General features: G+C 33.7%; 2 protein-coding genes across 5 annotated transcripts in view; both read left to right on the forward strand.

Annotated features, from left to right (window-relative positions):
• Nucleotides 1–867, forward strand: part of LOC107821683 (growth-regulating factor 4-like) — a 10230-nt gene extending 9363 nt beyond the window's left edge. For all 3 annotated transcript variants that reach the window (XM_075253340.1, XM_075253341.1, XM_075253342.1), the window contains exons 4-6: nucleotides 1–176; nucleotides 271–448; nucleotides 550–867. The exon at nucleotides 1–176 is cut by the window's left edge and continues 15 nt beyond it. In XM_075253340.1, coding sequence (XP_075109441.1) covers nucleotides 1–176; nucleotides 271–448; nucleotide 550 — 355 coding nt within the window. In that variant the 3' untranslated portion in view covers nucleotides 551–867. The remainder of the gene's footprint in view (nucleotides 177–270; nucleotides 449–549) is intronic.
• A 6445-nt stretch (nucleotides 868–7312) lies between these two features.
• On the forward strand, nucleotides 7313–10045 carry LOC107821687 (CAX-interacting protein 4). 2 transcript variants are annotated; one of them, XM_016648127.2, is made up of 2 exons: nucleotides 7313–7452; nucleotides 8658–10045. In XM_016648127.2, exon 2 carries the CDS (start codon nucleotides 8691–8693, stop codon nucleotides 9657–9659), a length of 969 nt encoding a protein of 322 aa, XP_016503613.1. In that variant the 5' UTR covers nucleotides 7313–7452; nucleotides 8658–8690; the 3' UTR covers nucleotides 9660–10045. The 2 variants fall into 2 exon arrangements, with proteins under 2 accessions (XP_016503613.1, XP_016503614.1); XM_016648128.2 differs by having other exon boundaries at nucleotides 7360–7452; nucleotides 8668–10045.
• The last annotated feature ends 5554 nt before the right edge of the window (nucleotides 10046–15599 follow it).

The following is a 15599-nucleotide window of genomic DNA, read 5'->3' on the forward strand; positions in this document are numbered from 1 at the left end:
GGTTCCTGATGCTGAGGGCTCATCAGAAGTTTCCGCGAGTGTGAGAAATCTAGGGATGGGTTCTAACACAGACAACATATGGCGTCCACCTCATCCATTCGAGCCTGTAACTAACGCAACAATTGCAAAACAGCAACCCCAACATTGCTTCTTTGGCAATGACATAGATCCACCTGGTATTTTTGTTGACGAAAAAGCCTTTAATGCTATTGAATATCCCTTCCTTTTCCAAATATTTTTACGAATACGCTTTTTTGATGTCGAATACAGTAAAGCAGGAGCCGCATCCAATGCGCTCGTTCTTTGACGAGTGGCCTACATCCAAAGAATCATGGTCCAATCTTGATGATGGATCCAGCAAAAATAATTTCTCCACCACACAGCTCTCCATATCCATTCCAAATGTTCATTCTGGATTCTCTTCAACGAGTACACGTTCCCCTAAATGGTGAAACTTTAGCATCTTTAGCTACCTCTTTTTCCATTATAGTTGCACCTAAGTGTTCCTCAGAAAGCTTATCATAACTCTTGCGCTTTTGTTGCGTGCAGATGCTTGAGGAAGCTGGCGCTGGACTCTTAACTCTAAGGAGTCTGAGGTGCTGAGGGGAGGAATGGTTGTCGTTGTGCTAAGTGACCTCTGTTTGTATGAGTTACATGCACTTTTTATATTACTGGTACATTTAGTCCTTGCATGTGTTTTTATTTGTGCTTCAAATTCGATACTCTTTTAGGCAAAAACTAGATGGCTTATAAGGCAACTGCAACTCAAGTTTGCCATAAAAAATAATGTATTTATTCAAGTCAGTTTCTGGGTGAGATGATCAGTTTGTGGTTTCTTGCTATGAGATATCAACCCATTTTATGGTTGGAAATTATCTTCTCAAGTCTGGTTAAGTTCATGTGCTTAGGTGCACTTGATGGATGTATCGGATCGTAGAAATGACACAAGGTAGCCACTCTAAACGGATGCTTTTTAAGAATTAGCATGTGCGTCTTGAAACAAATTTTGGGACAAAAATGTCCTGAATTGTCCTGAAGATTTTTAATTTAAAATTTCAGACAAAACTAGTGTTGGCTTATCTCTAAATAGTATCCATGAGAATGACTATTTGTGCACTTGCCCCCACTTGATCTCTGACTATCCAATTTTCTCAAGGAAACTCTTATCTCATTGCAACCTACACTTGTTCATTACTTTTATAAATTCAAATTCGTTAAGCTACCTAAATTTTAAACTTCGATATTGCATTTTATCTACTAAACTAACTTTTCCATCACCATTTCAATATTTTATTTCGACTTCACTGATATAGTGTTTGAATCATATCACATCTTGACATGCTCATGTACCAAGATTTGAATGTCCAATATGAATAGATCACCATCGTAATTCAGCAAACTATTTTTTCGCATTAAAAAGAGCATTATGGTGCACAAACATTTCGCATTCACACAAAGTTCGGGGAAGGGCCACACGAAAGGAGTACGATGTAGACAGTCTATCCTAATGCAAATATTAGTAGCTGCTTTCATGGCTTGGACATGTGAGCCATAAGTCGCACGAAAACAATTTTATTATTGCTTCAAAGCTCCCCTTCAATTGAAAAAAAGAGAAATCATATATTTGAATTCATGATCTCTATCCGAATTGAAATGTCTTGATTATAGGCTTGACTCTACGAAATTAGTTGCTATGCAGAAAACTAGGCGGATAGAATTGAAATGTCTTGATTATAGGCTTGACTCTACGAAATTAGTTGTTATGCAGAAAACTAGGCTTTGAATTCACTAATCCGAGTAATTTTGAAAAAAATGCAAACATTAGTGGTTGCTTCCATGGCTTAAACATGTGGGCTATACATCGCACGGAGATAATTTTACCGTTGCTTCAAAGCTCCCTTTCAATTGGAAAAAAGAGAAATCATATTTATTTTTTTTGGTTTCTCACCCGGTGTCCGGTATTCGCATTGGGACCCGACTAAATACAAACTCGCGTGGGAAATTCCCATATTGGGGGGGGGGGGGGGGGGATCCCACGTTATGCAAGAAAACTAGGCTTTGAATTTTCTTGTGCACTATTAGATGCTTCATATTGTCTAAGGATTTCTATCAAAATTTGACATGACAAAAAACGTTTTCTTGGATATTAAATATATCTTATAATTAACGTAATTTTAAAATTTATAAATATTGTGCACGGTGAAATCGGAGGACCAATTTCTCATTGACAAATTGCTTCAGTAGGTCGCCTCGGAGGCTCGGGACCTCGAGCAGGTTACTTCCCTCAAGATCTGTCGATACCCAGCCGAGGGTAACATCGGCTGAAACCCCGACGAACACGGGAAGCCTCCGAGGAGTGCATCCGGAGTCGATTAAGTCTACCTGGGCAGCCTAATATTAGCCTACGTATACGTCATGAAGCTAGTTATTTGTCCCATCCCGTTTCCTTTATCACTCAACGTATCTTGTACTAAGTTTGGACCCCCCCCCCCCTCTTATAAAAGGGGAGTCGTTAACACTCTGTAAGGCATAGCTCCAACTACTCTACAAAAGATCAATAATACCTCTCTATCTCTCTCTTTTTTCTCTTTAACTCATTTGCCCGAGGCCACTATTAGCATTTATTGCTTTCATACTTGTTCTTCATTTATTGTTTGGTATTGGCCGTAAAGAGCCTTCTTTATTTATATTCTAACTGTTATCCCTTCCCCGGCTACCCCCGATAGCTCGAGCTCGAGCCGGATATCGACCTCGAGGCCCTTCATCGACTAGTCCGAAGCCCGGGCAGCAAGCCCCTCGGTTTGATTACTGCCCCATTTTAGCTTGTATCTCATCGTTAAACTTCATATTCCTAGCATCAACTGCTCTAAAAACTAGCATAAAAGTAGATCACGTATTTTTAGAATCTCATTTACAAATTTAATTGTTGTTACCATTTTCGCGGTAAACAAATATTTTTAGAAAAATGTATGTATAATTTTTTAAGATAACATATTTAAAAATCTATATCTATATTATATTAAAAAGAGGGTAGTGAAGCATTCTATATTATATTAAAAAGAGGGTAGTGAAGCATGAGGTTAAACCAATTGGCGTATTGAGAAAATGTCACATGGCACATTTAAGACAAAATCTAAAAGACAAATCTAATCATATATCTTTATATCTATATCTATATCTATATCTATATCATATAGCATATATAGATCCAATCATCAATTTTCCTTTTATATTAGTTAAAATATCAATGTTAAAATATAATTAAAAATTCATAGTAATAAAATGATATAAAACATATAAAGACTTAGATTGAGATAACCGATGACCATTTATACTTTCGGGCAAGTTAAAGTATAAATAAAGTAAATAAATTTGCTTAAGATATTAAGGTTTTGATGACTTTGGATTGAAAAAATTTCACGTAGCAATTCTTTTAACATAAAATACACAAAATCATTTATAAGATATTATATATATTTAATAACAAGAATAGTGAGGTTATATTAATGTTGATATATCGGAAAAACGAATATTTTATACATAAATAAATTTTTTTTTAAAATGATGCTGAAAATATTGTTGCAACGATTTGAACTTTTTTTTTCTACGATTAATATTTGAATTGAGTATTATTAAATTAAGTTTGAAAGTATAGAATGATTTTTGAAAATGTGGTTCAATTGAGAAAATAGAAGAATAAGATATATTTGAATTTGAGATGAGATATTTTTTTGAAAGATGATAAGAAAATCATATTTAGGAATACGAGCAATAAAGTCAAAGTTATTATCGAAATAATTTTTTATTTATTATTTATATTATATTATGATAAAAGTGGATGGTAAATTCAAGAAAACTAATAAAAAGCCACATGACAATATTAATAATATTTGGTATTGAATATATAATAGCAAAATAAGGAATAAATAGAGAAAAAATCAAAAAATAGTTATATTAAAAGAAGGGTAGTGAAGCTTGAAATTAAGCCAAGTGGTGTATTGAGAAAATGACATTTGGCACTTTCAAGACAAAATTTATAAATATTTAAGACAAATCTAATCCATATCTAAATCTATATCTATCATATATATACATTTCCAACTAATATGTAATTGTGCCTTTTTATTTTAGATTTTTGGCATTCATTATCAATTTTCCTTAGTTAAAAGTCGGCCATTGCATTTATTAATTTTAGTTGGAATTATGGTCTGTAAAAATATTTTGTTTTGAAATATTGACTATCACGTTACTAAAAATATTTGACCCAAGATATAGAGAAAATGACCTCTATATATATATATATATATATATATATATATATATATATATATATATATTCACATTAAAACACTCGGTGATATATAATTTTTTTGTGTAATTTGAATTTTCAAACATACATTGTTTAAAAAAACATGCTCCTTATAATATCTTTTCAAAATTTTATTTACCGTGTTATGTGATTTCATCTAATTTAAATTAAAAGAAATTATTTTAAAGAATTTAAGACTGTTAGTACTGGTAGAATTAAAAGACAAGATTTTTTGTAACTCGGCAGTGCAAAGATACTGAGCAACAAATAAAACAATAACGATAAATATGGAACAAAAGGTGAAAAAATAGGTGTAAAATATAAATTAAATAATACGATTTATTTGAATTTGAAATCAGAAAATATTTTTGAGTTATGACGAGAAAATTATACATTTGTATTATAGCACGTAACTCAAATTTTAATAGATAAAGTCAAAAACCAAAAATATTAGGCAATGAAAAAATCCAAAGCAAAAAATTACAATTTTAAGAGATTGTTTAATATGATAATATTAATATTATTCAATATTTTATATTAATGCTAAAAGAGAAGAATAATTTAATTGCTATGGAATACAATTAAAAATTGTCAAGTATTAAAAAAATGATAGATTTATATCAAACAAACAGAACTTCGGTTTATACTTTGGACCAATTTGTTAGTATTAAATATTACATTATTTTGACTACAGAAGAATTCTAATGGGAAAAAATAATTAAAATATCACCAAAAATGTACAAAAAGGTGGACAAAAATAGTATGAGGATATTCTACTTTGACTCGATTTAAAAATGAAATAAAGTAACAAAATAATACTCAAAATATTATTGATAAACTTAAATTGTAAAAATTATGAACACTTAAATTTTTGTAGTAAGAAAAATCTGTTTTATCTGTATAATGTCAAAAAATAATAATGCATAACAAGAAATTACAGGGCAAGCTAATAAAAATTACATCACAATGTAACAATTCTACGTATGAATAATGTAATAAGAAAGACAAGACTTATTTGAATTTGAGATGACAAAACCTTTTTTGAATTATGATAAAAAATATCATGTGTGTGTATACACAGACACACACACATACTAGACCTGTTAAATGGGTCGACCCGACCCGGACCAAAACTCGTTAACTCTTGGCCCGTGGGTCCTAATTAACCGGTCCAGGCTGGTTCACTTTCTTATAGGGGCCGGTCCAGATTTGATCCATTAATAAAAATATATTGACCCGACCCGAACCCCTGACCCGTATTCCCTTAACCCGGGCCCTAATGGGCTAAATTCAGTTTAATTAAAAAAAATTAAAACCTAATAAATGATAAAAATTTCAAACTTTATACATATATACGAACTTGAAATTACTACATGTCCTTGAAGCCAGTTAGAATAAAAATGAAAGAAAAATCATACTTTATTAACATTAAAACTTGAGAAACATATGGAATTCGACTATTTCGACAAGACGCCTCATAGTGTCTGGTATTATATTCTCTCTTCAATGTTTGGATTCAATTTTTTACCACTTGTCTGAATATATATATGTGAGTTAGTTAGGGTGGGGTGACTTGTGGGTCAACTACCAGTTCGGGTACGGTCCGGTTTAGTGGGCCAAAATATTATAGCCCGACCCACGCCCCTTAAATTAATGAATTGGTCCGGTTAGAGTTTCGTGGGTCATGAGCCGGTTAAAGGGTCACTTTTTAATGGGTTATGTGGGCCGGTTCGTGGGTCGAATTTGAGATGACAATACCTTTTTTGAATTATGATGAGAAGTATACATCACGTATTTGGAATCTTAACGGACAAAGTCAAAAATCAAAAATATCAAATACTGAAAAATTTTCAATCAAAATAGTAAATATTAAATATTATTGATATTAAATATTATTAATACACTATTCAAGAATTGTGATCAATTAAATTTCTGGAGTAAGAAAAATTTGTTTTAATGTATATGTTATTTAACAAAATAATAAGCAATGATATTAAGTTAAGATCCAAGCTCCTAAAAAATTACATCGCAATATGAAAATTGTAACTAAGAATAATGTCATAATAATAAACAAGTAACAAAAGGACAAAAGTTTTAAAAAATTAAATATAAAAATATACTCACTCCATTTCAATTTATGTGAACCTGTTTGACTGGGTACAGAGTTGAAGAAAAAATGAAGACTTTTGAAATTTGTGGTCCTAAACAAGTCAAAAAGGGCCCCGGAGTATTTGTGTGGTTATAAAAGATTCTCATTAAGGGTAGAATTGTAAATTTAAGCTAAATTGTTACCAAATTTAGAAAGGGGTCATTCTTTTTGGAACGGACCAAAAAGGAAATATGAAGAAAAAAAATAAGTAAAGTGACAAGCTAATAAAACGTAATGAAATAATACTAAGTGTAGTAGATTATGTAATAAAGAAAAATGATGAACCGAAAAGCTATTTGTGACTATATGAATCTTTTTAATATTTCATAAGATTCTTTTATTGGTATGTTTCATTGGGTAACAAGAAGATAATTTGAATTTAATTCAAGCAATATGATAGAATGTGGTCAAACAAATTAGATCACATAACATAATTTACATTCTTTAATATTCTCTGCGCATCGCACGAGTACTAATACTAATTTGATTGTAATTAAGTAAACTAATTTTTTATGTTCTCACATAGAGGAAGCTTACAGCAGGTAGAAAAAGTCAATTTATAATTTATTCTTTTAATTTTATAGAAATGCGGAAAAAAAATTCGCTAGAGAGTACTTCTCTTTAATAGTCTTTACGTAGGACTAATTAAATTACTCGGATTAGTGAATTTAAACTACCATATGATTAAACAAAAAAATAGTTACATACAGAATATTCAAATTTCTTAATTTGAAAATTTGTCCAGTCCCCCTTAACACCACCCCCCCGCTCTTTTTCAATCATATGAAATTGACAAAGGAGGAAAAAACAAAAGGAGAGCGGGGCGAGTCACCGACTAAGCATTTAACGACGTCGTTTACGGATCGTAAAGTCTATTTAATTAACGATAAGATTCCTATATTCTTCTTTTTCGAAATTGGGAGCTCCTCCTCAATCATCATTGAACATAGGTTTCCGATTATCGTCGAACAACTGGTATAATCATCACACAAAGGTAACTTTCAGATCCCCAAAATTTCCCTTCTATTTCTTAAAATTCCAGTCGTCATGTTGAATATCTAGTTATTTTTTAAAATTCATTGTGGTGCAATTACCGATAGTTTGATTCAAGACAGAATTATTGAGTATTGGAATGAATCGGATCATATAGAAGAACCAAAACTATACTTTTTTTTGGGGGGGGAGGAGTGAAATTGAAGTGTTGTGCTCGTTTATATTGGGAATTTATGCAGAATTTAAAGCTGATCTGATTATTTGGTTCAAATTCAGTATTTTTTTAAAAGCTAGGGCTTCGGTTTTTACCAATAATTGTTAGTTTTTGGTGTACACAGCTTATTACTTCTGCGACTTTAGATTGTGGTTCAATCACTAATAGCTTCTTTTGAGGAAAATTATTGAGTATTGGAATGAAATGGGTCCAGATGGAACTGAATTGATAGGGAGGATTCATATAGCTGAAAGAAATCTAGTGGGGGATTGAGGTGATTATTATTTTGTTGTTTTTGTTGATCGCAGATTAATCTGCAGCTTTAATTATCCTAAGTATTTTTCGGGTTTTCATACATCATTATCTCGTTGAAGTGGCTTTAAAATGTTGTATTTTTGGTCTTTTGGGAGGCTTTTGCTATCTGTCTTGTTTTTTCGTTTTACCCTACATTAGATATCAACTACTTTGGGTAGTTATATTTCGTGGAATTGAACATGTTCTCGGGTTAAAATTTGGGGTCTATCTGAATTTGAAACCTGATATATTATTTGGTTCAAATTCAGTAATTTTAAAAGCTAGGGCTTTGGCTTTTTGCTCTTAACTATTAATTTTTGGTGTAAGCATTGTTCTGATTTTTAGATCCGAATTTGAAACTTTAAGATCTAGCCAGCTATGGTTTGGAAAATGAATGCTTATGCAGTGATCATTAGTGTACACAGCTTTGTACTGTTTATTCCAAATTTGAAACATTGAAAAGCTAGTGGTTCGAGTTTTGTTGTTCAAAATAATGATTTTAGTGTACATATTATTTACTATTCTGATATTTAGCTCCGAAATTGGAACTTTGAAAAGATGCTTGGGTTTGGAAGTGTGATGCTTACATTTTGATTTTTGTATACGGCTTTTTCACTTCTAATGCTAGCACCTAGCTACTTATTTGGAACTTTGAAAACTAGGCTTTTGGAATTTTGTTGCTGAACCATTTCTTTTAGGTGTATACAGCTTCTTGGTGATAAACAGTCAACATGCCGGCCACAGCAGGTAGGGTTCGCATGCCTGCGAACAACAGGGTTCACAGTAGTGCAGCCCTACAGACGCACGGCATCTGGCAGAGTGCTATTGGTTATGATCCATATGCTCCTAGCAAGGAGGACGACAAGAAATCTACCCAGAAGGCGTCAGCTGCTGATCCTGAAAATGCTTATGCGAGCTTTCAGGGTTTGCTTGCACTTGCCCGGATCACGGGATCCAACGCTGATGAAACTCGTGGGGCATGCAAGAGGTGTGGGCGGGTAGGCCACCTCACATTCCAGTGTAGGAATTTTGTGAGTGTTAAGGATGATAACAAGGATAAGGATCCGGAGGCGATTGAGGCTGCCGTGTTGTCTGGATTGGAGAAGATCAAGGGGTCTAAGATGAAGGGAAAAGCAGAAAATGAGGAGAGCAGTGAAGAAGAAGAGGAGAGTGAGAGTTCTGATTCGGATTATGATTCTGAAATGGAGAGGGCAATTGCTGAGAAGTATGGGAAGAAGGTGAGTAGGAAGTTGAAGTCATCTAGGAAGCACAAGAAGAAAGATTCAGATGATGATGAGGAGGAGGAGTCAGACTCTGGAAAAAGGAAGAAGAGGGGCAGATCAAAGAGGAGGAGGAGTGGGAAGAAGAAGGGACACAGTGAGTCGGAGGACGATGATGAAGATAAGGATCGCAGGAAGAGGAGAAAGGAAAAGAGGAGGAAACAGGATGACTCATCAGACGAGGATGAAGATCGTAGGAGGAGGAGAAAAAGTAGGAAGGAGAAGAGGAGGAGGAGAAGTCATAGACATGCTGACAGTTCTGATGAATCAAGTGATGATTCTCCTCCACGGCACAAGCGTAGGAGCAGGAGGACAGCCTCAGCATCTGATTCTGATGCCAGCAACTCTGATGATTCACGAGTTGGCAGAGACAAAAAACGTTCTGAGAAGAGGAGCAGGAAGCGTCATGATGATGAATAGTAGTAATGGACTCGTGCAAGGAGGATATACCATCTACTATTTGAATTGCAGGTCCATTCCTTTCTATGGAACTGCTTTTCTAGGCACTTGGTGTGTATCTGTCTATGTTTACTTTTATCTTTTTGCCTCAACAAATACTCGTGTGCTTGTTAGTCTCCCTTCATGGTCTTGAGTATTGTTTAACTGACGTTGCAGTATTGTGCCAGTTATTACAGAATATGGGCATCCTTGTTGAACCTACTTCATGTTAACCTTTTGAAGGTTTTGCGGAGTTGTTAATTACAACCCGTGACTTATGCAACTTTGTAAGGTGTTTGCTGAAGTGATATATCACTCTGTATTTACAAGTATTGATAACTGCATGTGTTTAAGTTTTTCCAGAAAAATGTTACCATAGCCTTTTAACATTTGGTTGTGCAACTCCTTTTTTATTTTGTTTCTCAATTCAGAAAATTGTATTTGGAATTCTGGCGGTATAACGCTATTGATTGCTGGTTATGCACAATGGCAAATAGTGTCGAATACCATATGTAAAAAGAAAGAAAGGATCATAGGGTCCAGTGAGCAAAAATTAAAGGGACATGCCAGAATTGGAATTGTTTCGTTAATGAACTAAAAGCCAGAAGCTGCTTGATTTGCTGATCTGGGAATAGCATAGAAAGAGTACCTTGACACATCAACACTTCCACACTCACCACAAGTCTTCTTGCCTTCCTTTCTACTGCTTTTTTGTGTCAGAGAGCAAACTTAGACTCAATAAAAAAAATTATACTATAGTAATGAGAAGAGATTTTGGTGTAAGGAAAGATTGAGAGCCCTCACGAAAATCCTGCCCCTCCACTTGGAGAATGATATCATTTCTAATCCTGTGCTTACTGGAAGAACATGGTGGAGTACTTAATCCCATTTGGTTAGAGAACCAGATTTGGACAGGCCATAATTCTGGTTTCTGAGAGGCTATCAGGTGCTTTGATGCCTCAGACAATGATTTCAATGATCAATTTGTCGGTGATCCCACTTGGAATTTCATTCTAAATGATTTCTGAGGGGTTAGCTACAAGCAGTTTTTGTTATAGAGTTGAATATCAATTAGTACTTTTTAAAGACTGATGCCCTCATCGAATCACAAAAGTGTTATGATTTTAGCCTCTTAAGACTAAAGTATCAGAGTGCAAGAGTGTAGCTGAAGAGCTTCAAGCAATTGGTTATATGAGTCGATGAACAGCTTCTTGACTAAATGTATTGAAGAGATCTTAGGTACCTGATTCTCTTAGTAAACCAGATCAGAAACAATATACCAGATTTAGCATCTGCTAGTTGCAGGGTCTTTTGAGCTTAAGTTTCAGAAAGGGACAAGTAATCTTAAGTGTATTATATATTTATACCTTCAATATGAATTGCAACTCCACTATTCTTGGGACAATTGCATTAAATACCCTTAAAGGACAAACTTTTTCAATGTAGGGAAGTAGGGCATGAGATAGTAAATGATAGAATCCTCTTCCCTGACATGAAGAGTTGCCACTTGTTGCATGAGAAACAAAATCTTTAATTACTACTATATGTTCTAATTAACTTCATCTTTATTACTCTCCAGATTATAATATCCAAATATCATAGGCTATGCTTCATAGTTTTGAAATGGGCGGAGTCAACATTCTCCAACTTTAGTTACCAACAGTGCTTAATATCTCTTTACATTTAAAATTGATGCTTGGGCTAGGGAAATTTATTGCAGATATAGAAAGGTTAAAGTCTCAAAACTCAATTGGTTTATGCCAAGTTGAATATGCCTAAGCCTGCACCAAATAGTGTGGCTTAGTGGTCGATAAAGCGGGATAAAAAACCACGGGAAATCAGGATTCAAATCCCAGCAGACAAAAAGAACGCAGTGATATCTTCCCATCTACTTAAGCATTGGCAGACGAAATTACTCGATATCCTTACTGGTTGGAGGTGGCAGGGGATAGAGTAATTGAGGTGCGCGAAACCAGGCTTAGGCCTATACCAATTTGAAGGCTCTAGTTTGATGATCTGGTTAGTTTAAGCCCTATCAACCTAGGAACACAGACACCAAAAAGCTTACAGGTTTAGACAAAGTAAAACATTCTTAAAGTTGGAACAATCTTAACTAGCAAGATCTTAAAATCTAGTAGTTTCTGAAAGAACAAAGAGACAAAGAGAAAATAAGTGGCACCTGGTCTCTTCTTTTAACAATGGGTAGGCAAAATCTTTCATAAAACAGAAAGAAAACCAGAAAAGAAGCTAAGAATATAATCAAAGTAACACAAAGAAACCTTGGAAATAGGGAAAGGACCTGAGGATTGAGAGATCTATTAAAAGGGAAATCCTTAACTCATTCTATACATACTTTACAGATGATGATCACTGAATGGCTTTTCAAATAAATCACTTTTTCATACTTTATATATTGTTTTCTATTTGTTTTGATTGCATTCCTAACGTTAGAAGAAAGTCTAATCTGTCTATTCCACTTGTTAACCTTTATGCACTTTGTTTTTTTTGAGTTGGGTTGGCTGAAACCTTGTGTTTAGGGAAAGGTTTCTATTCAAAATCACCTGTTGATTCTTCCTTTTTCTTATTCATTTTGGGAGAAAGTTAAGAAGGTTCCCTCCCAATCTTTTTTCTTTGTTTGTTTCTTTTTTATAACGGTGGTATTGCGGCCAACTTGCACATGCCATAACTATTTACTAGGTGAGGTACCGTTGTACTGCATAATTTTGCTCAGCAAAAGCTTAGGCAGATGGGAGGAATCACATGGTGTGTTTTGCTACCATGCTGTCGGTCGCATCTTAATTCATTAACCACTAAGTCATACTCCTTGCGTACATTGATAATCTAATACTTACATTTATGTAATAAAATAGTGAAATACTAGTTTGGTATATATTCTATTACTTTTGCATGTATTTGGGTCAATAAAAATTGAGGGAAAAAGGGGAGCTAGCATTAATGAAAAACTCAATCAAAATTTTGACCCAAAAGTTCTCCTATTTTATAATGTTCATGTACTAGCACAGTGAACACAACTTTAACAACAAAGAGTATTGTATCATAATCACTAATAAAAGTTGAAATAAAAATATAAAACCACAAATGTTCTTGATTAAGAAGTTATAATAAATAACTTTGTTAGATAATAGTAATCTTATAAGATATACAAAAATCTTACAAAATGGAGCCACTAGTTCAAAAAAAAATACTAATTTTTTTTAAGAAAAAAAAAAGATCTTTCCCTTGTGTTAGGTGATTAGACAGGACATGGTTCATCTCTAGCTTATCGATGACATGATCCGTAATGTTGAGGTCGAGGATTAAAGTAGAAAGTTAGTAGGTAGTCGAAAGTCCTTCCTTCCCATACTACTAGCTTTATTCTTATTATTATTCTTTCCTCTTTCTTAGATCTCGATTACTTCCTTATTTTACTTTTGCTTTGGTGTATTAGTATTAGATTGCTATTGGTTCTGCATATTTTCCTTCTTGATTTTTGTATCTCTTGTTCCAAATTATCCAGCTTATGCTTGCCTGAGCCGATTATTTATCGGAGAAAATTTCTCTACCTGTACAAGGTAGGGTAATGTCTTCGTACACATTACTCTCCCGTGTCCTCACTTATGAGATTATACTGGATATATTGTTATTGTTATTGATCTTTCCCTTGTGTTCGGGTGTAGCGGAAACATTCTTTGATTAGAAAAGTTCACATCATTAGTTAATGATTATGTTAATAATTGGCCAAAAATCCAAGTTTTGAATTAAAGGTATTTGTCAGTTGCAAAGGCATATCCAAGATTTATTAGGCCCCATTTCTATAAGGCAAATATTACTATTTATAGTACGACTAATATATTGTTTTTACTTTGCCATCCATTATTGGTCACACACACTGCCAAAAATCTGCACAAGGCAAAGAAGCAGATTGATAAAGATTATGTGAATTTGAAAATAGTATAAAGTGTTTTTCTCTCTTGTCATTCAAAATATTGTTGGATATGAACTAAAAGAGGAACATAAATTTAGCTATTTAGACAAACCCAAAATGGGTATTTTTGCCAGACAAAGAGTTAAGGATGTCTGAAAGAGATATACTTTATGACCTTTTGACTATGCTTTTCTTCCCTAAGAAGATCTTGTATGAATCCTCTCTTTGGATAATAATAAAGCTTAAAGTATCCCATTCATTGCCACGTGGCAGACACCCATTTAGTGAATAAATTTAGGATATGGAGTATATTTTATATAAAAACTTTTATTACTTAATTGTAATTAACTGATGTATGTTATCACTTTAATTTGTAGTAATTGTTATGATCAAAGCACTTGGTTTGGTGGAAACATTAGGTTTGAGTAAGTATTGTCAAACTCGCCCTTGAACTATAAGAAATTACTCCCTCCGGTCCACAATTTGCTTTTTTATTTTGGTCCAAAATAAGTGTCCATTTATATAATCAAGAAAAAATTTAATTTATTTTTACAAAATTACCCTTATGTACATATCCCTAAAAAGTTTTCCTACTCCTCACATTAAATATTTAATTAAGAGTAGTTTAGTCATACTAGGTATTTTTTTATAGAATTTAGTATTTTCTTAATGGGCGTGCTTAAAGCAAATTGGTCACATTATATATTTATTTCATCCGTTAATAGCTGGAGTCATCTGTATCAGTGTCATTACCAAAAGATTCGGATCAAATTCAAAAATAGCCAGATTTATAAGTGGTAATTGAAAAATAGCCACAGTTTCAAAAGTAATCAAAATTTAGGCACTTTTCATGTAAAGATAAATCTAAACGAAAACACTGTTCAAAATCCGAAAATTATTCTAGCATAATATACTGGAGGTCCAGCATAATATACTGGAGTTCCAGTATAATATACTAGTCCAGCATAATATGCTGGAAATTCATACACTTGTGCTCCAATCTCTAGTATATTATGTTGAAACTTTCTGTGTGTTGGAGTTCCAGTATAATATGCTGGAAGTTCATACACAAGTGCACCAATCTCTTGTATATTATGCTGGAATTTTCCGTGTTGCAGCAAAATAACTTTGCAAACGTAGACTAATTTTTAGTTATCAGTCCGAAAACTGACTAGCCCGTGCAATTTTCACAAATCACAAAAGATTCTATTACTATCCTTTTTTGCTAACGACTCCTTCAAATTAAATACATGTCTAATAAGGATAATTAGCACTGAAATTCGACGCATGTTTTCTACGTGGCACAATTAAAAACCTCCTCTCCTTATTTAATCCACGTTCAATTCAAGGGTAATATTATTCTGAACCTTACTCATAGTTAAGGGGCAAACGTGTACTAATATATAAGTTGAATTGGATTTTTGCAACTTGGTCCAAAAATCGCTAGCTAGAAATAAAAATAGGAAAGAAACAAAATACTGACAACCGACAGGAGCAGGTAAACTGCTGAGTGAAAATGGAAGGTCTCTACCTAACAGAGCAGCTTGCAGTGTACAGTCACAGCCGGTACTCAGTCGGTAAAATAATAAACAAATTTATTTTCTGGAATTGGAATATTTTTGTCATGTAATAAATACTACGGATATTCTCTAACTTTTTTTGTACTTAATCAACATGTGTTAAGTGATTAGGTTAATAACTGCTTTATTAGTTAAATATAGTTGGCAATAAAGTCATCTTAATAGGATTAGGATACACAATACTACTTATGAAGAGGGGCATAAATTTCAAAGAGGTTTTAATAGGGAAATTTTGTTCACTATTCTTTGTGCTATCTTACTATTTTATAAGGAAGAAACCAGTGTTTTAAAAGGTATTTTCAGGCGACTGAGGCAAGGTGCACCGAAAATGTCCTGAGACAATGGTGGGAGGGGAAAGTTTCGAGAGACGTACACCCTACCATTGCGAGCGTACGCCCGGGCTTTCCAGCGAGTTTT

This window comes from Nicotiana tabacum, chromosome 5, assembly GCF_000715075.1.
Source record: "Nicotiana tabacum cultivar K326 chromosome 5, ASM71507v2, whole genome shotgun sequence".
In the NCBI taxonomy this organism is placed as follows: domain Eukaryota; kingdom Viridiplantae; phylum Streptophyta; class Magnoliopsida; order Solanales; family Solanaceae; genus Nicotiana; species Nicotiana tabacum.